General features: G+C 45.0%; 1 protein-coding gene across 4 annotated transcripts in view; it reads right to left on the reverse strand.

Annotated features, from left to right (window-relative positions):
- The window catches only part of CBFA2T2 (CBFA2/RUNX1 partner transcriptional co-repressor 2), a 420,340-nt gene that overhangs the window by 224,305 nt on the left and 173,606 nt on the right, over positions 1–22,429 (reverse strand). Inside the window, exon 1 of one of the 4 annotated variants that reach the window (XM_029611022.1) lies at positions 9,973–10,092. The exons of 1 other annotated variant lie outside the window; for it this stretch is intronic. Coding sequence is in view for 1 of the 3 variants with exons in the window: in XM_029611016.1 (XP_029466876.1) it covers positions 9,657–9,684 (28 nt within the window). In the remaining 2 variants the exon portion in view is untranslated. Of the gene's footprint in view, positions 1–9,513; positions 9,898–9,972; positions 10,093–22,429 lie in introns of those variants that run through there. 2 more of the 4 variants (XM_029611016.1, XM_029611017.1) reach the window with 2 other exon arrangements.

Here is a 22,429-nt window from a genome sequence, read left to right on the forward strand (position 1 = left end):
CGTCCGGTCTCCGGTGTAGCCCCAGTCCGGTCTCCTGCAGCCCGTCCGGTCCCCTCCTCCCGAAGCACAAAAAAACAAAAAACGAAAAAGTAGCAAGGCTCGGGCCTGCTACGGCAGTCCCTTCTCCCTTCCTCCCGATTTCGCACGGCCATTCATCCAGGCAGAGGGAACCGGTGGCGAAAATGGCCCACGGTTCCCTCTGCCTGGATGAATGCACGGCCACCAGCAGTGAAGGAATGGCCGTGCGATTTCAGCGCTGAAGGCAGTCACATGCCGTGACCACGGCATGTGACTGCCTTCAGCGCTGAAATCGCACGGCCATTCATCCAGGCAGAGGGAACCGGTGGCGAAAACGGCCCACGGTTCCCTCTGCCTGGATGAATGCACGACCACCCGGCTCCCTCCGCCTGAATTAATGCGCGCCTGTGTGACCTGGCCGGGTCGCACAGGCGCGCATTAATTCAGGCGGAGGGAGCCGGCGGCGAAAGCGGCCTCCGGCAACCCCCACCGGCAGTGAATGCGAGCCTGCAGGTGGGGGTTGCCGGAGGCCGCTTTCGCCGCCGGCTCCCTCCGCCTGAATTAATGAGCGCCTGTGCGACCCGGCCTCGTTTGAACACGCGCCCACCCGCCCCCCGGATCCCGCTGCCGCGCCCGCCCAATCGAACACGCGCCTACCCGCCCGCGGCCTCGATCGAACACCCGGCTCCCGCCACCGCCCGCCGGCCGCCTGGACCCACGCCGCTGCCTGGATGACCGCATGAAAGTGACAGGTATTTAAAAAATTATTTTTTTTTAACACTCAGGTTTTTACATATTTTTGGTTTGTTTTTTTTTACACTTCCTGGTGCCTGTCATTTCAAATGTCATTTGAAATGACATTTGAAATGACAGGTACCAGCGCACCCAGGTTACTGTATAGGCGCTGTATTAAGTGCCTATACAGTAAAATGGGTTACGCGGGCATAACCCTTCCCTAACGCTTTAAAGCCGCGGCATGCATTTGCATGCGATTAGAAGAGAGTATCGGGGACTAAGTGAAGAGAACTGTGCGTGCGGGGAGGAAGGGTGCGCCTGACACTGCCGCACTGTTTCTACCGCGGCCTTACTGTATCGACCTGATAGTAACATAGCAATGTCAGAAGAAAAAGACCAAATGGTCCATCCAGTCTGCCCAACAAACTTCTTATGGTAGTAACTGCCACTCTGTGAAGGTTTCCCCCATGTTTCTTGTAAGGGTAATATCTGCCACTCCATGCAGTTACACCAAGCCTTATATTAAGGATAGTAATATTAAAAGTCAAAATTAAGCAACTGTCAAACCCATAACAAAATTATTGCTAGCAACATTTTTAAGAACATAAGAAATTGCCATACTGGATTAGACCAAAGGTCCATCAAGTCCAGCAACCTGTTTCCAACAGTGGCCAATCCAGGCTACAATTACCTGGCAAGTACCAAAACACTAAGTAGATCTCATGCTACTGATGCCAGTAATAGCAGTGGCTATTCTCTAAGACAACTTGATTAATAGCAGTTAATTGACTTCTCCTCCAAGAACTTATCCAAACCTTTTTTAAATCCAGCTACACTAACTGCACTAACCAGATCCTCTAGCAAAAAAATTCCAGAGCTTAATTGTGCATTGAGTGAAAAAGAATGTTCTCTGATTAGTTTTAAATGTGCTACTTGCTAACTTCATGGAGTTCTTCCTATTCCTTCTATTATCCAAAAGAGTAAATAACCGATTCACATTTACCCATTCTAGACCTCTCATGATTTTAAAGACCTCTATCATATCCCCCCTCAGCAATCTCTTCTCCAAGCTAAACAGTCCTAACCTCTTTAGCCTTTCCTCATAGGGGAGCTGTTCCATCCCCTTTATCATTTTGGTTGCCCTTCTCTGTACCTTCTCCAGTGCAACTATATCTTTTTTGAGATGCGGTAACCAGAATTGTACATAGTACTCAAGGTGTGGTCTCACCATGGAGCAATACAGAGGCATTATGATATTTTCCATTTTATTCACCATTCCCCTCTTAAGTTGCTTTTTTGACTGCCGCAGCACACTGAGCCGACGATGTCAATGTATTATCTACTTTTTACAGAGCAAGCAGTCTTCCTGATAATTCATACAATACTGTTGCTTGAACGTGCTTTACTTTTGGACTTGGCCGTAGAAGCAGTTCCCTAATGTCTGCGTATCAGTACCCTGGACCATAAAAGTCAGGGCCCAGCATATTGTCTGAATCCAATTCCCCCTTTTTCCCCCCACCAAAGAGGAGAGTGATGCTGCAGTTCTGTCAAAATCATATAAGCTAATTGGTTAATGGTAATAATCCCATGCCTTCTGTTAGAAGTAGTAACTGCCGCTCCATGCTGGCTATTCCCATGCACCCTTTTCTTAATTTCCAACTCCAGCCTTCAGGGATCCACAGTGTTTATCCCATGCCTTTTTAAATTAGTTTACTGCTTTTGTCTTCACCACTTCTTTTGGAAGGGCATTCCAAGCATCCACTACCCTCTACCTTTCCAATCCAGAGTGCAAAAAATGTATTTATTAGGCTAGTAGCCCGCAAATTGCAGTCTGTTCACCGCAGCTTACAGCGTTACATCCATAATACATCAAATCTCATACTGAGAAGACATAAAATAAAATGAATAAATGTAAAATGACAAACTGGATTTGCATCCTCTTAGTCTCAAAACTGCAAAATTGAATTACTTGCAGAATTTAGTTTAAGAGTGCAAGACTCTTGTAGCCATCTCAATTTACACAAAAATCCCCCCCCCCCCCCCACATCCCAACAGGCTTCCAGTAACTTTATTGTAAAATACAGTCAGTGACAAGAGGGAGTCAATAAATTCTAGTTTCCACCTGCTAATAACCGCTTGAGAAACCAAGTATGAAGCTTTTTCAGAGATTTCTAAGTTTCTGTTGGCAGCAAAGCACATTTTCCTTCCTTCTGAGGCCATCCCACTCCATCTGAAAACCTTCCCCCTTTGCTTCTGCATTCTTGGATGCACTCAAGCTTATTATATTACTTCATATATCACAACAGGCCAAAATGCACCAAGACAAAAGGGCAGAACCACTGCCCTCACACTCTCTATTCCTGTTCCAGGGAAACCCAATAATGTTTCAGCATCATGTCTGACTTTCCAAGCACTTCATTGATTGCTCAGGCCTGTGAGAGCAAAATGTAAATTCTCTCCTTGAATCTAACACTGCTCCATAATTAAATGTTTCGTAGGTCAAAGATAATAAAATAAAAGCAGGGCAGCCAGAAGCCTGTGTGTGCCTTGTATATATTTCATACTCAATTCCATTCTAGGCATAGAAATAAATGTTTTCTGGCACTGCAGCTATTATTCCAAGTTTAATTATGCACACATGGATTACCTCTCTGCACAAATATAGCTAAAATGCTCACCCACTTAGCAATGAATAAACTCACAAGAAAGGGGAGTCATTTCAAAGTAACCTAGCATACCTCTCCTGGGGTAAAGTAGTACATAAAGTAAAAAAAACTTATTTCATCCACAGTCTTTGCAATAAACATTTCAAGGTGAATCCATATTTTACATAAATATATCCAGTTTGTTCATTCCCAAGGAAAATCACTGTGATAAATCACGAAGCAGAGAATGAACCAGAGGCCCTAGTTTTGGAGCAAAAAAATCCCTAACCCAGACCCCTTTCAGTTGGCCCCCACTATTTCAAACAGTATTTGGCTAATCAATATTTAAACTGCTTTCCGACTCATGTTTCTAGTGGTCTATATATATATGAGGAAATAGGATGCTCAATGATCTCTTGCGCTACCGATAGAATTCTTAGTGGGTCAGTAGATTAAACATCTTAAAAGTAATGGGAAGGCAGCAAAGCATTTCCATGTAACTATTCCATTTTTAAAATCCATTATTCTTCCAGGTTTCTGCCACTGCCTCCATCCCATGGACTGAATTCCTAATATTCTGCACCATGTTTTATGCTCATTTTATTTCTACAAAATAATAAAAAAAAAAAAAAAACATACTGGTTTAGGATATTTATTTATTTGTTTGTTTTTATATACCGACATTCATTGGAGTATATCACATTGGTTTACATTATAACTAGTGGAATAGTAAGACAAAGGTGTCTTATTATTGATACATAGTAACAATGAAGCAATATAACTTAAGATTAAGGTATCTTATAATTAAAACATTGGGAACATTGCAACAATATAACTTGATAAAAAATTTAACTGGTATATGATAACATTAAGCCTTAAATAATTATTGTGGGACGGAGAAGGGTTAAGGGGGGAGGGGGGGTTAGGGTGTGGCTTGGGAGGAAAGTTTAGAAAGATCTGTTATGGAACAGGGGGGTGGGGTGGTGCAGGGGGAAGGGGGTGTGGTGAGGTAGGTTGTATGTTGGTAGGCTTTTTGGAATAGCCAGGTTTTCAGGGGTTTTTTTGAATGACTGGGTAGAGGGTTCAAGTCTTAGTTGGGTGGGCAGCTTGTTCCATAGAGAGGGACCCGCTACAGAAATGGTGCGTTCTCTGGTTGTGGTGAGGTGAGCTAGTTTTGTGTGAGGGGTGGAAAGCAGGCCGGTGTTTTGGGACCGGAGGTTTCTTTGGGAGTGATGATGGTGGAAGATGTCCTTTGGCCATTCCAGTTTTTTGTTGTTGATAGGTTTGTAAAGGAGTGTTAGGATTTTGTATTGTGTTCTGTAGGTTACGGGGAGCCAATGGAGTTCTTTTAGTATGGGTGTAATGTGTGATGAACGAATGCTGTTTGTGAGAGATCTGGCTGCTGCATTTTGCAGAAGTTGGAGGGATTTGATGGAGGAGGCAGTGAGTCCGAGGAGGAGGGAGTTACAGTAGTCCAGCTTGGAAAATATGAGGGACTGGAGTACTGTTCGATAGTCGTGAGTGAAGAGTAGCGGTTTGAGCTTTTTGAGGACTTGAAATTCGTAATATCCCTCTTTGATTGTTGCGTTGATGTGTTTTTTTAGGTTGAGTTCGGAGTCCAGTGTGATACCAAGGTCTTTTACTTCTGTGGTGAGTTGTTTGTTTGGTTGGGTGGTCGAGAGGTCTTGGATAATCTTTGTGGTGGGTTTGTTTGAGATGTGTAGTATTTCTGTTTTTTTGTGGTTGAGTGTGAGCGATATCTGAGTAAGGAGATTTTCTATTTGGAAGAAGAGGGATTCCCATAGGAATAGGGTGTTTGGAATGTTTTCTTTGATAGGGAGTAGTATCTGGACATCATCTGCGTAGATGTAGTAGGGGAGGTCCAGGCTGGAGAGGAGTTTGCAGAGGGGGAGCAAATAAATATTGAAAAGGGTGGAGGAGAGTGAGCATCCTTGTGGTACACCGTGGGGAAGTGGGAATTGTTTTGATTCATTGTTGTTGAGGTGTACTTTGTAGGATCTGTTAGATAGGTAGAAGCCAAACATTTTATGGTGTTTTTACCTAGTCCAATCTCCTTTAGTCGGGTTAGTAGTATATCGTGGTTAACGGTATCGAAGGCGGCAGAGATGCCCAGTAGTATCAGAAGGTAGGAGTGACTGGTGTCAATGCCTCTTAGGGTTGTGTCTGTGAGGGATAGGAGGAGAGTATCGGTGCTGAGAGATTTCCTGAATCCGTGTTGGGTGGGGTACAGTATATTGTGGTTTTCCAGGTGTTCCGAGAGTTGGAGATTCACATGTTTTTCGAAGATCTTTGATATGAATGACAGATTTGAGATGGGTCTGTAACTGGCTGGGTCAGAGGGGTTCAGTTGCGTTTTTTTGAGAATGGGTTTGATAATGGCACATTTCAGGGCTTCAGGGAAGATATGTGAAAGGAGAAAATTTACATCAGCAGGATGGCTGGAGAGGAAAACGCCCAAAGAAAGACCAAAAAGACATGGAAAAATACCAATCAACAGGAGACTGAGGCCAGTGGTTCAAACAAGAGAACCATGTTTGATTGGGTAGCATGGTGGAAGGTGTCTAAAACATGTGAGTAGGTAATGCGCTGGAGTAGAATGCTGACCTCATAAGTACAAATTAAATCTGGAATAGAATGCTTTTGAACTGTGACAAAGAATTCTCCAACAAACCCATGAAAATACTACTACTATTCATGTGATTTTTGCCTGAAGATCTGTAAGTCAGGGAAGTAAAAAATGCAGTTTCTGCCTAGGTTTATGAAAATGCTAGGCAGCACAAGTGACTGTTTAATGTCTGCTAGGCGTAAAACCAAATTGGATTAGAAGGGGGTGGAGACCTATATTTCTCTGATGGGTCTGATTTCAAACACAACAGAAGAAACTCCTACAAGGAGTTAAGGGCACACCTAAAACAGATACAAAAAAAAAAAGACAAAACATTTTTTCTAAATACTTACTGTCCATCTATAGCAAAGTGCCCAAATCTTAATATAAATTATCTCTATTCCTCAGTAAACTACATAATATAGCTATGTAGCCAAATGCAAGAATAACAATATTTATGAAAGGCTATCATGAAAATCCATCCTTATGACTATACAAATCTTGAATCATAGCTCCCTCTAAGCTGAGCGCATGAGCAATTGTTTGTACATGTAGGAGCATCACTCACAGGTTTTACAGTCGCTCACAAATTTTGTTTGTGCTATATACAGAAATACAACACTTATAGTGGTGCTCAAAAATTGGTTTTAAAAAAATTGCTGCTCACACAAAAAAATAATTTTGCACACAGTCTTAGAGGGAGCACTGCCCTGAATGCATCAGTACTCAAATTTTTCAATTAACAAATGAAGTAGTTAAAATCTTACATTACTAAAATGTGTTAAACGTGTTACTACATCCATTTAACACACTATTCACTAAGGGGCTGACGCAATCAAATCACATAGAAAATGGGTTCTCACTAAATGCCCATTGTCCTAACACGCACCCATCCACCTCTCCTGGGCACCCGATGCGGTATGTTAATGAGGTGCCACACTAAAAAGGACACCCTAGGGATAAATTTTGCGTCCCTGGCATCGGGCACCCAGGAGACATTGCTTTGCGAGTTAAGAAAACGGACGCTCAATTTACCAGCGTCCATTTTCCTAACCCATGACCGAACATCGGTTGAGAGGCCGTTTTCCTAACCTGACCACCATCAAGACTATTTTTTTTCATAATGCTGCTTTCTGTGGTTCCTCCTACTTAGTATCGCAATGATATTACGTTGGAGGAACCATAGAAAAGCGGTATTTTTTTTTTTTTTTGCTGTTTTGTTGAGTCCTGGGGCACATCAAGACTTAGTGCCAGCTCCAGGGCTGGTGTTAATATTTACGGGTTAAAATGTGCACGTCGGGTGCACGGTGACTTTTGCATCCAGGGCTCATGTAATAAAAGGCTATTAGCCACGCTAATCCCATTATTGCATCAGGAACTATTCTAGCATGTCCAAAACCCATGTCCGACTGCGCGTCAAGCTGTGTGCAGGCTGAGCACACTATATTGCATCGGCCTGAAAAAGTGTTTCATCCGTTGGAGAATATCATATTAAAGTGCTGCAATAACATACATTACCATGCATGTTTTACACAGAACCTCTAATGATGCAAAGATTTGTGTTAATGGTGGCATTAATATAGATTAGTGCATCAACCTGATCCATATTAAATTTAAATGAGCTGATTAGCATAATTCTGTACATCAGTTGATTTACATTTTAATACAAAATCCACTTTAATACAAGATGTTTAATTAAAAAATTGTATCCCGCAAATCAGAATTTAAGCGGTTTCCATAGTTACATCCATAAAATAGTAATATGCAACATAAAAATTAACATAAAAATAAAAAACATGCAAATAAAAACAAAAATAAGCTATACATCTTCCTCATGTTCTCCTGCATTAAATTGCTCATACTCTGCTTATTCTAATAAATAAATAAATGTTAATGCAAACACAAGCTTAACACGTTGCATGCATTTAGTATGTGTTAATGCAGTTCAGAAAATAGGCCCCATTGTTTTACAGTATCCAACAATAATCCCGAATTATAGCAAGGCATCTGCCCAAACTTCACTTTTTGTCCCATTGCCTAAAACAATATCTATTCGTTGAAATTTGAGTATCATTATTAGTTCATTGTTAAATACATCAAGTATGTAGTTTTCCATTACTTTTTTTCCCACTTTAAACATGGATGTATTTAAACAATTCAGTTCATCCCTCTTCTTTTTCTTACTTGCAGGGAAAATACTCTTTTATTGTACCTGTAGGACTTGTTAATTAATATTGACTCCACTGTATCAAAAGAGATACCAAAACAATGTTAAAATATGAAGTTACACAATGACTGAATTACTCTAACGTGTCTGAAATCAGCAAGTACCATTAAAGAAAGCTAGAACCTCAAAACCAGTGTTGCTATTCTGCTCTCCCTTCAGGCTGAAATCTGTTCTTTTTCCACTCAAAAGTAAAAAGTCCTCCTACTCAAATGCATTTGAAATGATGTTGAAGGCACAGGGAGGGAGAAAAGATTTTGGGCCACCAAGCATTTTCACCATAGGCACAAAATGGGAGAAAGTACTTTAGTTTACATATTGTCCAACTGCAGCCACAGAGACATTAGCCCAGTCCTTCAGAACCTGCATTGGCTACCAATCCCCTATTGAGTTCAATTCAAAGCCCCCTGCATTGATTTCAAGTTACTACATGGCCAAGGCCCAATTTATCGGTCTCCCTACAAATCTTCCTGCAGAGGCGCACCTATAACTCCTTGCCCATAAAGACTGGCCAGAACTCCTAAGTGTGCCTCATCATCTTTCAACCCCAGGCTCTGGAATTTTCTCCAGGTAGAAACCAAACTGGCCACAGACATTTCACTGTACAGTGTAGACCTGGATCAACTTCCCTAATCTCTCAAATACGCGAGAACCTATGAACCCCATCACTCCCAACACACTGGCCACCTTCTCCAGTTTCTCTAATCTCTACCATTTGTCTCGGGGCGTTATATATTTATGCAGTACACACGTTATTTGTTTTTATGCAAGTAACATTGTATAATCCTCTACTTCGCTCAGAGTACTCTCTTGTACATTCTTGTAATAAATCAATAAATCTTGTTTCGAAGTTTGTAATAAGATCCATCAAACTGAACAAGTCCCTCACTAAGGCTAGGGTGGCTAAACCTGCTGGTTTGCCCGTCCCGAGTGTTTCACAGGTGCCAGCCAGTTAAGTTAGCAGCGGCTTTCATACCCGGTGCCAGAGGACTAACCGGGGGCTGCACACAAGAGAGCCGTAGCCTGCCGAGGAATTTTACAGCCCAGAGCCAGGCACAGTCACAGCAGCGAGCTTCTTTTACTTGTTTTGGGGTTTTTTTTTCTGAAATAACTAAAAGGGAAAGATGAAGACTTGGCAGTTTCTCTTTGGACCTTTAAACACATGAACAGCTAGTACTGCTGCAAAATATATTTAAATTAAGAAAACCACGATTAGTATCCAACAGTAAACAAAGGGGGGTTAAAAAAAAAACCTTGTAAGTTACCAGAAAACAGTGCGAGGTCCGAATCGCTCACGAGTCAGGAGGACCCGGGGCAAGTCTGACTAAAGAAATCCGCTGCAGCGCCGAGAGGAGAGAGAGAGAGGGAGCGCGCGAGAGCGGGGTAGAAGGCGGCGGAAGGGCCTTACACTGCAGGGCTCCGGGGATGCCCACCATGTCCCCGGCGGGAGGCGGTGCGTGTGCGTGCGCGCGCGCTGCAGCCCCGGGGCCGCTCTTCCTCCCTCGCAGGGGCTGGACCCGGCAGCCAGCGTCTTCCTCGATATTGAGCCTGCGGGAAACAGAAGGCTGAGGCGAACGAGCCGCACCTCCCCTCTAACGCCTTGCTCTCTGCGTGCTTCCCACTTTCAAACCCCTTCTCTCTCCTGCCTCCTCCTCCTCCTCCGCTTTCTCTACCCCTCCTCCTTTCAACTGTCTGACTGACGGAATAAAAGTCAGAGTACAAACCAGGCAGGGGCTCGCACCAAGGTCAGTTCCAGGGTTCAGGACAGGCCTCATAACCCTTAGAACTTGCTGTGCCCTCCACCATCTGTTTCCATCTCGTCCAACCCCCCCTGCTTTCTGTTCCTCCTCCCTGCACACTCCTCTCCACACTTTCCTCTGCTATTCTTCACAGTACCCAGCACTGTCCTCCCTGGCTATTTCTACCCTACCCCCTCCCTGTGTTTACTTCGCCTTCAACCCCCCTCCCCCTTTTTTTTTTCTTCAGCCATCTTCCTCTACACTTCTTCCAGCACTGGCATCACCTTCTCTCTCTCTCCTACTTTCTTTTCCTCTCCCCCTGATATTGCATCCTTTTCATCTCCTTCCCCACAATCTCTCCCCCTTTCAGATTCAGGAACTTTATTGGTATGACAGTTTGTACATGTGTTGCTAAAGTAATACGTAAAAAAAAATAAAGAAGAGCAAAATATCTCTCTATATAATTTGCTAGATCTGTGTCACTCACGCTTTAAAAAGTTTATTTGTGTTGTCTTTTCAGTTGATATAATGATTGATTTTGTTACCTCAGAGGATGAGACTCTAAAGGGTTTTTAGCCAGGCAAATCCTGAGATTCAAATTTCCTGCCCCATCAACTGATGAAATTTTACCCAGGTAAAATGTAGGCATATAAAAACAGGGAGAGCAGAGGGCATTCCCATGCGAGGCTTACAGTTAGCTGAGTAGTGTTGCTATTTGTAAGTCAAGTGGTACAAACTGCTGTCCTGAAATTACTCAGGTAAGTTTTTGCCCCATTAGAGGTCAATATCCAAAGCAAATTAGATGGATAACTCACAAGTTATCCACCTAACTCCAAATTACCCATTCTTAGTATCTACTTTTGTTATCCCACCTGAAACTGTCCTATAGGAATCCTAATTAAAGAAGTAAAATTAAGATCTTCCCCACAGGTGCACATGTGTGTACATATAAACCGTGCTTCTGAACACTGTTCAGCATCCTTGTGGGTAGAAGTACATGTACTGTTACACAGCATGTGCACTTTTGCTCCATGTGCAAAGTACACAATCTGTCTCTCCACAGTGGAGAAAAGTGTGTTCCCAGGGTCGGGAGTAAGACAAGGGAATGGGTGCATGCACATATATGCCATTTTGTCCACTGTATGCTTGCTTATGTTTATTAACATTTGATATTTATAATCATTATAAAAGTTACAAAGTATAAAAAGGACAAAATGCCTCTGCTCTGTCCTCCCTTCACTATCATTAAGGCAGTCTCAAGCACTAGGCTAACTAGACTGCCGCCTAATGCAACACAATTTTGGGGGCGGTGCCACAGCAGAACAAAAGGACTGGCAGTGGCAGATACGCTGCACATGGCCTATACCTCCATCCAGTGCTGACTTTGCTGAGTTCACCCATGGGCAGGGCCCAAGACAAGGGAGGCAGGGGGGCCATCTTGCCGCCCCCTGCCCTGGTGTCACCTATAATTGCTTATGCTGCACCACTGCTCCTGGGCACCTGAACCCGAAGTTTCTGGCCTGCGAGGGGGGCAGAGATGCAGGCCAGGAAGGGATATGCATTGCATATAGCAACAGGGAAATGCAGGAATATCACGCATGCAGCGAGTGCATAAGAGACTGAGCTGCAGCCAGCACCCCGGAAGAACAGGAAAAGAGACGAGATAAGTCGGCAAAGCAGGGTGCTGCAGAGTTTGTGCTGGAGTTGGAGCTCCCAGCACAGCTGTGGTATGTAGGAGGCAGGAAGAGAGAAAGAGAGGGGATAATCTGCTGGGGCAGGGAGGGAAGTCAGAAAGATGCTGCTGCAGCCAAGGAAGCTGCTGGGGCTGGGAAAGAAGAGTTGCTGACACTGGGGGTAGGAGAGAGGGGCTTCTGTGGCTGAGAAGGGAGGGCTGCTGGGAAGGGGGTTTGGAAAAGATGAGACTGTTGGGGAGGTTGGGAAAGTGAGAAAAGGGACTGCTGCAGGGTTGCTAGGCAGCGAACGAGGGCTCCTGAGGCTGGGGAAGAAAAGAGAGGGGTGGCTGAAGGGAAGAAGTGTAAAACTGCTAGGGTTCAGGGGTGGAATGTAGAGGTGGATGCTATGCCAGAGCTGCCACTGGTAGACAGATGTCTAACAGAATTGGGAGGGGAGGGATGCACACAACACTAAAGGTTCACGCCTAGGGAACACTAATGTTGCTTCTCATCCCTTCTCTCTCTCTATTGCTCCCTCTCCTTCATTCCCTCCTTTCTCTACTATCTCCTCTCTTTCTATCCCCCTTTCCTGTTTCTCTAGTATTCTCTGTTCTGTTTTCACTCTCCATGGTCCATCTTCCTTTCCTCTTCCTATTGCTTCATGCTTCCCGTCCCAAGTCATTTTCACTCCTCTTTTTTTACTTTCCATCTTTTTCCCATTCTCTCCTGTCTGACCTGTTTTCTTCCTCATCTCTGCTTTGTCTCCATTTTATCATTCCTTGCATCCACCTCTCTCCTCTCATCTTCTCTAGCATTATTTTCCCCTTTTCCTCTCCTTTTCCTCTCCTTTTCTTTTCTCTTCCCATCTCCTTTTCTTCCATCCTTTTCTGTTTTTCTCTTCCCTGTCCCTTCTTTGTCCTTTTCCCCACTACACCCAGCTCCAGTTTCCTGTCCAGAGCAGGCAGACAGGCACCAGCCAAAGGGGCAGGGCAGGGAGGCCAGTCTGCAGAAGGCTCAAACAGCCCACCCAGAGTACTCCTCATGTTCCTTAGACAAGCTCAGAGCATGTTGAAAATTACACAACATATATTCAACACTCCCTTGTCGTCAAACACCCCCTTGTATTTCTATATTGATGGGTAGCCCCTATCTAGACTATCAGTACTGTACAGGGCCCATCACAAGGGATGAGCAAGAAGTGCGACTGCCCTGGGAGTCATGCCAGGGAAGGGGGCACCACGCCACCCTTTTCAGTCAGTCTGCAAGCATGAAAGCCCAAAAGGGAAGGAGGAGGGCACTGTGGGAACGAGCAATGATTCCCACAGGCCTGGAGGCAGAAATTCAGTCTGAATCCATAATCTTTATTTACAGCTTCAATCATATACACAACAGTAGACTGCCTTTACCTTCAGACAGTGTACGTTCTCTACTCACAGTTTGTACTGCTTTGTCTCAGCTCAGTGTTTGGACAGTGTTACATTACAAGAGCTGCCTTCCTCCTGGAGACCTGGGCCTCATCTGCTTATCCCCACCTGGATCAGAGCTCTTATTCCCAGTCTCTGGTTACGCCCTCTGAGCCCCTTATGCCCCGCAGGATCCTGCCCATAGAGCATACTCTCCTTAAGGCATTTAAGGTGGACCAGGCATCTAGCCTGGTCCTGCACAGGTGAATAGGAGAACACTAGGGGTACTGCCTCTCAGGCTCTGAAAGCAACCCTTGCCTGGGGTATTGTTTTGTTCAGTAATTGCCTGGTATTGTATTCATTTGTATAAGACCAAGAAAATTTATTGAATAAGTATACTGTACATTTTAATTTTATTAGCAGTAGCACTCCAAACCTTACAATAAGCACACGTTACAAATAAGATAAATGTGGTCAGGAATAAAGGGCCAGGTAAAGTTTGAAAAGCTAAAGGTAGGCCTCCCTAGGGACATCTGAAAAATACCCTTCTCAAAGGCATTCTTCACTTCCCCTAAATCAGTACTAGTGGTAATGCACATCAGCCCTGGATTTGTAATAAAGCACCCATTATGCATGTGCCTAAGGCAGAAAACATTTAGAGGTAGTAGCCTGGCTAAGATCTGCCACCTTCAAGCTCTGCTGAATCTCATTCAGCAGAGAACAACTTTCTGCTACCCCATAACAGACCCTTACTGGAGGTGGGAGGGTGAAAGCACCAACTGTACCTAGCGGCGGGCGGCAAAATCCTAAATTCACCCCTGATATACACACTTATCTGGCAAATGACCCAGACCACCTGTGCATTTCTGGGCAATTCTGAAGAGCAGGGAGTGACTCCTATCTAAAACCTCTCTGAGGACATGAGTTTTGGCTTTCAGGAATAAATATTAAGGGATTAATTTTGTAAGAGCACATAGAGGAAAGCTGGAAAATGCACACATAAGTTGCACCAATTTTCAATGTGAATTTACATGCATAGGTTCACTTTGAAAATAATTCCTCCAAATCTGTCCCACACACAATTTACACCTGCTAATTAGTGCATAGGAAAATTTCAAGGAATTTACATGCATACTTTTGAAAATCCAAAAGTATGCTAAATCCAATCCCCTCCCCAGATCTTCCCTCCACTGAGTTCCAGTAACCTTACAAATATGAAGGACATAGGTGCATAAGTTTACCCAAATAACAGGTGGGCAGTCTTATTACAAACCATTTCCATGGGTAAAGTTGTTTTATCTGTACCAGTGCCTTTGAAAATTACCTTCTAATTGGACAAGGCTTCAGGGTTGTGTTCAGGAGGTGTTATCTGGGAGCCGGTGAGGTGAAAACGAGTATTTTTCTGAGGGAAGAAGAATAGTACCAGATTTAACTACTGCCTGTGTTGGGGGGGGGGAGAGGGTTTTCACAAAAATATAGTAGAAATTGTATAATGAGAGCAATACCGGTTCAATAGAGCTGTTCCTTGTGTGCAGTATTTCAAGAGAATTTTGAGTGGAGCCAGAAAGGTTGGGCAAAGAAAGAAATGGAATTTAGAGTGCTGAGAGATCAGAAAATGTGTGAGAAAAGCAAGCTAGATGCTAAAAAAGAACTTCCAAACTAACCAGGAGTGGAAGACATTCGAAACTAAGGTAAATAAGTGGTAGTGAGTGACTCAGGGGAGGAGTTAGTTTCCTCACATACACAGCAAACAAAGAAACCTAACATATTTAGGGTCAGATGTAGTGAAGGGTTTTCTCCATTTTTCATGTCTATGGGGAAAATAGTACATCTGGCTATTAATGGCTAGGACACCTATGCATGTCCACTCCCTCTTCCACCTTCACGCCATCCTTTCACTAAGTCTTTATGAGTCTCCCAACAAATGCTAAGAACCATAAGAGATGTCATACTGGGTCAAACCAAAGGTCCATCAAGCCCACCTCCTGTCTCTAACAGTGATCAATCCAGGCCACAAGTATTTAGCAGGATCCCAAAGAACAGATTCAGGTCTTCTTGCTCATAACCAGGGACAAGCAGTGGCTTTCCCAAATCTACACAGTTAATAATGGTTTATGAACTTTTCCTCTAGGAACCTGTTTAATCCCTTTTTAAACCCAGCTATAATAACTGCTTTCACCACATCCTCTGACAGCAAGTTAATTGGGTGGTGAGTGAAAAAATAGGGGAATCTATTGCAGACTTAAATCTAGCCAGCTGGAAATCAGTTTAATTCTGAGCAGCTGAGAGAGGTGCCTAGTGATGCTTTGAAAATGTACCCCACATTTAAAAATTATATATGAAATCTCCATAAAGTAAAGGAGACTTCAGGTATAATGTTTAAACAGGTCACTTGCTTGACTGCCTGAAACACAATAATATAATATACTGAAGCCAGTATAGGTACAAACATGGATATACATGATAAGCCAATTCTTTCTCAGAACACAAGCCATTGAGCCTGTTGAAACGGGCAAGATGTTTGTTCTTCTGTGCATTCGTGGCAAGTTGGTCAGAGCTCTCTCGTCCACGCATGCGTGGCACGTCAGTCAGAGCTGCTTTCTTCTGTGCATTCGCGGCACATCAGTCAGAGCTCATTTATCTATGTTGATATACTATAAGGGGTACATTTTATAAAAAAGGACGAGCGCGTACTTTTGTTCACGCGTATCTTATAAAATCCGGGGTCAGCGCGCGCAAGGGGGTGCACATTTGTGCACCTTGCGCGCGCCGAGCCCTACGCGTGCTGCCCGTTCCCTCCAAGGCCGCTTCAAAATCGGAGCGGCCTCGGAGGGAACTTTCCTTCCGCCTCCCCCCACCTTCCCCTCCCTTCCCCTACCTAACCCACCCCCCTACCTTTATCCCCAAAGTTACACCTGCTCGAGGCAGGCATAACTCGCGCGCGCGGGCTGGCTGCCGGCGCGCCAGCTTCCGGTCCGGGGGCTGGTCCAGAGGCCATGGCCATGCCCCCAGAACACCCCCGGACCAGAACCACGCCTGCGGCCACGCCCCTTAACACTCCAGGATGATGCGCCGCCGCGACATGCCCCCCCAGGAAAGCCCCGGGACTTACGCGCGTCGTGGGGCTTGCGCGCGCCGCCGAACCTATGCAAAATAGGCTTGGCGCGTGCAGGGGGGGTTTGGGGTAGGTTTTCGGGGGTTATGCGCGTACGTTACATGCGTAACCCTTTGAAAATCTACCCCTAAGTGCCTAATATCAAAGCCACTGCATGGATAGGGAGCTGGGCAATCGCCAAGAGAGAAGTGTAGAGCCACTCTGCCACTGATCCCTCTCCCTCCCATGGCCCATGTTCACATAACAGCTATTTGAACCACATGAGGCTAAATAGATGCAGAGTGCCATGAAGTTCAAACTGCACATCTGCAACAAAGATGCTGCGGCAAGTTAAGCAGCCAGCTGGGCATGAAGCCCCAGAGATATTTAAATACAAAGCACAGGAGGCAGATTTATTTCAACAGAAAGGAGGACCTAGAACAAGAGATCCTTCGATGAGGGTGAATAGGACAGGTTCAGTGTTATGAACCCTGCACACAGGCCTCCCCGCAAGAAGGCTCCTCACCTGGTTTCCCATGTTGCTGCCTGACGCGGCACTGAGCCGCTGAAGTCGGGCCATCCCATGCGGCCGGAGCTCGGGACTCTGCTTCCCTTTGCGGCCCGGAGGCCACCCGCCTTGCCTGCTCTTCACTGCGGCCGGAGCCGCGGGCTTCTCTGCTCCTCTTCGCGGCTGGAGCCGACGCTGAAGCCTTCACTATCCCCGGGGCTGGAGGCCGCAAGCCCAGGTCTGGATTGGCGGCTGGAGCCACCCTTGGGGCCTCCTGCAGCGGCTGGAGCCGCTGCCGTCACCAGGGCCTGTCTCCAGGCCCAGCCCTGCGTTTGCGTCGCCAACGTCGGTGCAGGACCGCTGTCCACGGTCCTGCACAGTTCCTGTTTCCTGCTCCTAGGTGCGCGGTCGCATCTCTCTTCTGGATTTAAAGGGCCCACAGCCGGATATGCCCTGAGCTCCACCTTCTGACTGTTTCCTGTGCCAGCCCTATAAAGGGCTGTTCCTGCATTTCCTTGTTGCCTTGCATCGGAGTTTCTTCAGTCCTGGAGGCTCCTGCCTGCCAGCGCTCCGACAGGTCCTTGGTGTTCTTCGTGGAGCTCCTCGTCTCGTCTGCTTCTCATCATGTCTTCATTGCCTGAGGTCCCCATCCAGATGTCCTGGTGTCTCATCATCTGACGTCCCGCTTCCTGGTGTTCCAGCCCTCCTTGGTGTTTTGCTTCTGTGCTCTGGAGCCTTCTGTTCTGCCGGCCGTGGATCTCCAGGTGACGCTGCTCCATCTTAGGAGATGCCGGCAGTGGACTGGTGTCCTGTACTCCTGAGCTGTCCTGTCCTGCCAGCCTTTGTGGTGCTTCGGATGACATCGGCTTCGTCGTTGAAGTCCCACCTCGACTGGATCCTCTCCTGCGCTTGTTCCACTCTCCTCATCCTCCTTGGGCTGTGTAGGGCGCGTAGTGGGACAGGGTGGTCCGCGACCAGCCCATTGGGTCCGCCCGTGAAGGTGGGCTGAGTAGGGCGCCCTGAGAGACAGTGCCAATGTCTACCTTCCCAGCTTCTCGTCTCGTCTGGACTTCTTCAAGTTCCTCGTCTCGTCTCTGATGCCGTTACATCAGCCTTGGTGTCATGTCTGTTCATCATCCTTGGTGTCATGTCTTCACATCAACCCTTGCCTGTGATGCCGTCGCATCAACCTTGGTGCCATGTCTTCGTGTCAAGGCCTCCGTCTGCCCTCATCTTCAGGCCGGCCTGCTGCTCCATGCCGATCCAAGCGGCAGGTCCGAAAGGGCTTGGAACGGTCGGAGGACCATTCCCCTACCAACATCATCTTGTTGTTGGCTCTGGGAGCTTGCAGGCCCAGCAGAGGGTAAGACCATGTTCTGCCATGCTGGGACACGTCGCCAACCCTCGGTCCAGTCCTGGATCCGAAAGGGGTCGTGCTGAGGCCCAAGGGCATACTAAAACCCGTGTTACACAATAGAATGCAAGGCCTTCCGAGGCCGTTTGTCACATAACATTCAGGAGTAATCTAAGGAAATATTTCTTTACAGAAAGGGTGGTGGATGCATGGAACAGCCTCCCAATGAAGGTGGTGGAGGCAAGGACAGTATCTTAATTCAAGAAAGCATAGGAGAAGCACAGAATATTTCTGAGGGAATGGTAGTAGTTGCTTAGCTGAGTAGAGGTGTGCAGGGGTAGACTAGATAGGCCATATGGTCTTTTTTAGTTGTCATATTTCTATGTTTCTGATTTGTTTTAAATGTGCTACCTATTAGCTTCATGGAGGGTACCCTAGTCCTACTACTATTTGCAAGAGTAAATAATTGTTCCCTGTTTACCCATTCCTTCCCATTCAAGATTTTAGAGACCTCCATCATATCTCGTCTCAGCTGTCTCTTCTCCAGCCTGAAGAGCCCTAACCTATTTAGCTTTTCCTCAGAGAGAAGCTGTTCCATCCTGTTTATCATTTTACTCACTCTTCTATGTATCTTTTCTGGTTCCACTATATCTTTTTTGAGATGAGGCAACCAAAACTTCACATAGTACTCAAGGTGCAGTTATATCATTGATCGATACAGAGGCTTTATGATATCCCGTTTTATTTTCCATTACTTTTCTTATTGTCATACCTGGGAATTTTTTAGTTATGCTCAATCCTTGGTGTTTCTGGCTTGATTTTTCTAGTTCAGTATCCTTCTTCTCATTCTCTGCCCTTGTCTCTCTATTCTTTATTATTTTTATTTTTCTCTCTGTGTTTTCCCTCCTTTTCTGTTTCAGTTCTCTCTCTTCCTTCTGTGTCTCTTTCTTTCGGCAGCATATATTTTAATACTTTCTCTTCCTTTTTCTATCATTTTCTCCTGTTTTTTCCCTTTTCTCTCTTCCTGTTCTTTCTACCTTCTCTTGTTTCTCCCCTTACATCCTCTTTCTCCTGTGCTCTCTCCTCCAGTCCTCTTATCCTTCCTCCTACATTATCTTCCTGGAATCCCACCCCAATCCAGGGTTCTGTCCTTTTTCATCTCCTGCCATTCTTGGTCCTATCTCTCCATTTTGTCTTCCTCTTCCTCTCTTGCTCTCATGAATCTCTCTCCCCCTTTACTGTCTTCTTACTTTGCTATGCCCTACCTTGCTGTCCCCTCTCTCTTCTCATTCTTATTCTTCACCTCCAACTCTTGATCTCAGCTCTCACACACACACACACTCTTGCTCCCTTCCTTCTCTTGCTTTCTCTTCTTGCTGTTCTCATACATTCAGTCAGTCACTCTCTTCTCCTTTACCCTTTTAGTCAATGCAGTTAATTTGAAGAATGAAATAGCAGAAGCAAACACCCCACCCCCCCTTAGGGAAAGCATTTCCTGAGTACAGCCCTTGTGTCCCTGCCTCTTGCTGCTGATTGGCTCATTATTGTAATCAGAGCCAATCAGAGGGGAGAGGTGGGCAAGTAGCTGCAGGCTGAGAAGCTTCTTCCTGCTGACTCCTGCCTGCCTCTCCTGCATCCTAGTGCCTGACATCTCTTCATTCTATGCTAGAGAAAAAGACAGCCACATGGGGCAAGGAGGATGCTTAATACCTAGAGTTCCTGGGTGCTCTCCCAGAGACCTGGAGTTGGTTCTCTAAACTCTGAGTCTCTGGTTCAAATCCGGAGAGTTCCCAGATATGCTTATTACAACCCCTGAGCTGAGGTCCTCACTGAAGGCCAAGGGCATACTTCAATTTCAAGGGCTTAAGATGTCTTCACTTTCCATATCTTCCATAAGCTCCACTCTCTGTCCAGGATTTGCTGTCTGTTGGAGAGTAGGAAGGATTAGTCTCCAAGGCCCTGTGTATTTTGTAACAGTCTCCTAAGTGACCAGTAATAAGACTGGTCTTGGGATGTAGTTCCAGTTGACATTAAAGTGAATAACACATTTTAAATCCTTGTTCAATACAGTCCATTACATAATCCACCCCCAACAAATCTGTGACTCTGTAAAATTTATAATGTCTGATTTTTCCTTCCATATCCCGTTCTAATTTCAAAGGCAGTTTTGGAGCTTCCTCCCAAAATGGTGGATATGATACTTGAACTAGGCTAGATGATACTTCAATGTCCATTTCTCATACCTTAATCAAGATATCTTAAGTAGACTTCTTTCTGATTCTCCAACCTCCTCCATTTTATTCATGGAACTGGAACAGCACCGCCCAACTCCTCTCCAGAATATCTTGATAATATCTTAAGTGGTTAACACCAGATGGGTGCCACTGTTCTCCTTCCCTTCTCCCTTCCACTTTAGGGTTGGATGTCCCAGATTATTTGAACCTTTGCCAAAGAATCTAAAATCCTCAGGCAAAGGGAATTTAGGTGACAAAACAATAGGGCCAGTCTCCCAAAATCCAAAACAAATGAAGGGTGGATAAAACTTCCTTCAAAAGAACTTTACAAAAAGAGACTAATATTCTTAAACAATAAGGAAGAAGAACACCTTTATCAACTCTTTCTGAACCCAGACCTTAAACCAGTGTTTTCCAATCATTTCCTGGAGGCATACCTAGCCTGTCAGGCTTTCATGGAGGCGCTACCTGGCGCGCACACATGTATGCCCGATTTTATAACTTGCGTGTGCAGGCACATGCAAGTTAAAAAATCAGGGGTCGGCGCACACAAGGAAGTGCACAATTGTGCACCTTGCGCGGGCCGAGCCACGCTGCCTTCCCCAGTTCCCTCCCAGGCAGCTCCGAAATCGGAGCTGCCTGGGAGGGAACTTTCCTACCCCCCCACCCCATCTTCCCTTTCCTTCCCCTACCTCCCCTGCCCTTTCCCCCCTAGCTTTTTCTTGTTTTCTTTCTTGTTTTCAAACTTACTTCAGCCCTGGGGCTGAAATAAGTTGCGCGTGCCGGCCAACTGCCGGCGCACAATCCCCAGCCCAGCGGCCATGCAGAGGCCTCTGGCCATGCCCTGCCCCATCCCCGGATTGCCCCGCCCCCTCCCTGTCCCTTTTTGCAAGCCCCGGGACTTACACGTGTCCTGGGGCTTTATGTGCGTCGCTGGGCCCTTTTAAAATAGGCCCAACACACGTAACCTTTTTAGAATCCGGCCCATAGTATACATGTGATATTTTTACTTCAGAAGACTGTACTTTGTATTTTTTACATGTAAAATCTTATTACAAATGCATAATTATAACTGTATGTGTGCGTCATGGCCGGTGGAAGGGTATTAGCCATCAAAGGGAAACCTTACTGCTTGGTGCCCCTCCCCCCACCTCCCATACACAGTTTTAAATTATGCATATATAAGAGATTTTACATGAAAAATAACATTCTGAGGTAAAAATAATATACAGGTTGTTGTAATAGTTACATGCACTGTCATGATGCCAACAAGAAAACTCTGCAACTTGGAATTCATATGTCATTAGACCTATTGTAACATATTTCATGTGGGTATGGTCCTCCCGCATCAACACAGTACTATCTGCCAACACTCAAACAGTAAAAACCCTACCTATGAAAAGGATTACTGCAAATATTAAACCAGAATCTAAAATATCAATACATCTCCTATCAGGAAAACAGAACAGGCCAAGCTACTACAAATCCCTACAGAGAAACCAAATGCTAACAGAATGCTTCATCTGTCTCTTATGCAGAACACAGACCGTCACTAAATACAGAATAAAGCCACCATAAAATATAAATAGAAATGTGCAGACAAAAACTGAACTGTAAAACGCATCATGCCAGACTCTATGTAGTGCAACAATGGAAAAACTAAAAAGTCATCATTCCTCATGAAACATCAAACAATAAAATCAAGATATTTATTTTATTTATTTATTTAAAAACTTTTCTATACCATCGCTAAGTTATATACCATCGCAATGGTTTACAAATAGGCACATAGACTAAGGTAAGTAAATGTAGGATATTGTACATTCTAACAGGTGCCAATAAAGTTCGGTTACAATTTCATAAATAAAATCATTATTTGAGTAATGTTGGTCAAGTCCAGGTATATTATTGAGTTACTATCGCTTTGAGATATTACTTCTTAAATGTAGGATTGAGTAAATTCATTCTCATCTGCATTACTCTGTATTTTCATTCTCTACCCTCCACACTCTTTAGTGAAGGCTTTTTTAAAGAGCCATGTTTTTAAATTTTTCTTAAAAGTTTTGAGATTATTCTGTAATCTGAGTTCAGGGGGCAAAGTGTTCCATAGTATGGGCCCAGCCAATGATAAAGCCCTTTCTCTCACTTGGGTTCATTTTGCTGACTTTACTGAAGG

Source organism: Rhinatrema bivittatum, chromosome 8 (assembly GCF_901001135.1).
Source record: "Rhinatrema bivittatum chromosome 8, aRhiBiv1.1, whole genome shotgun sequence".
NCBI lineage: Eukaryota > Metazoa > Chordata > Amphibia > Gymnophiona > Rhinatrematidae > Rhinatrema > Rhinatrema bivittatum.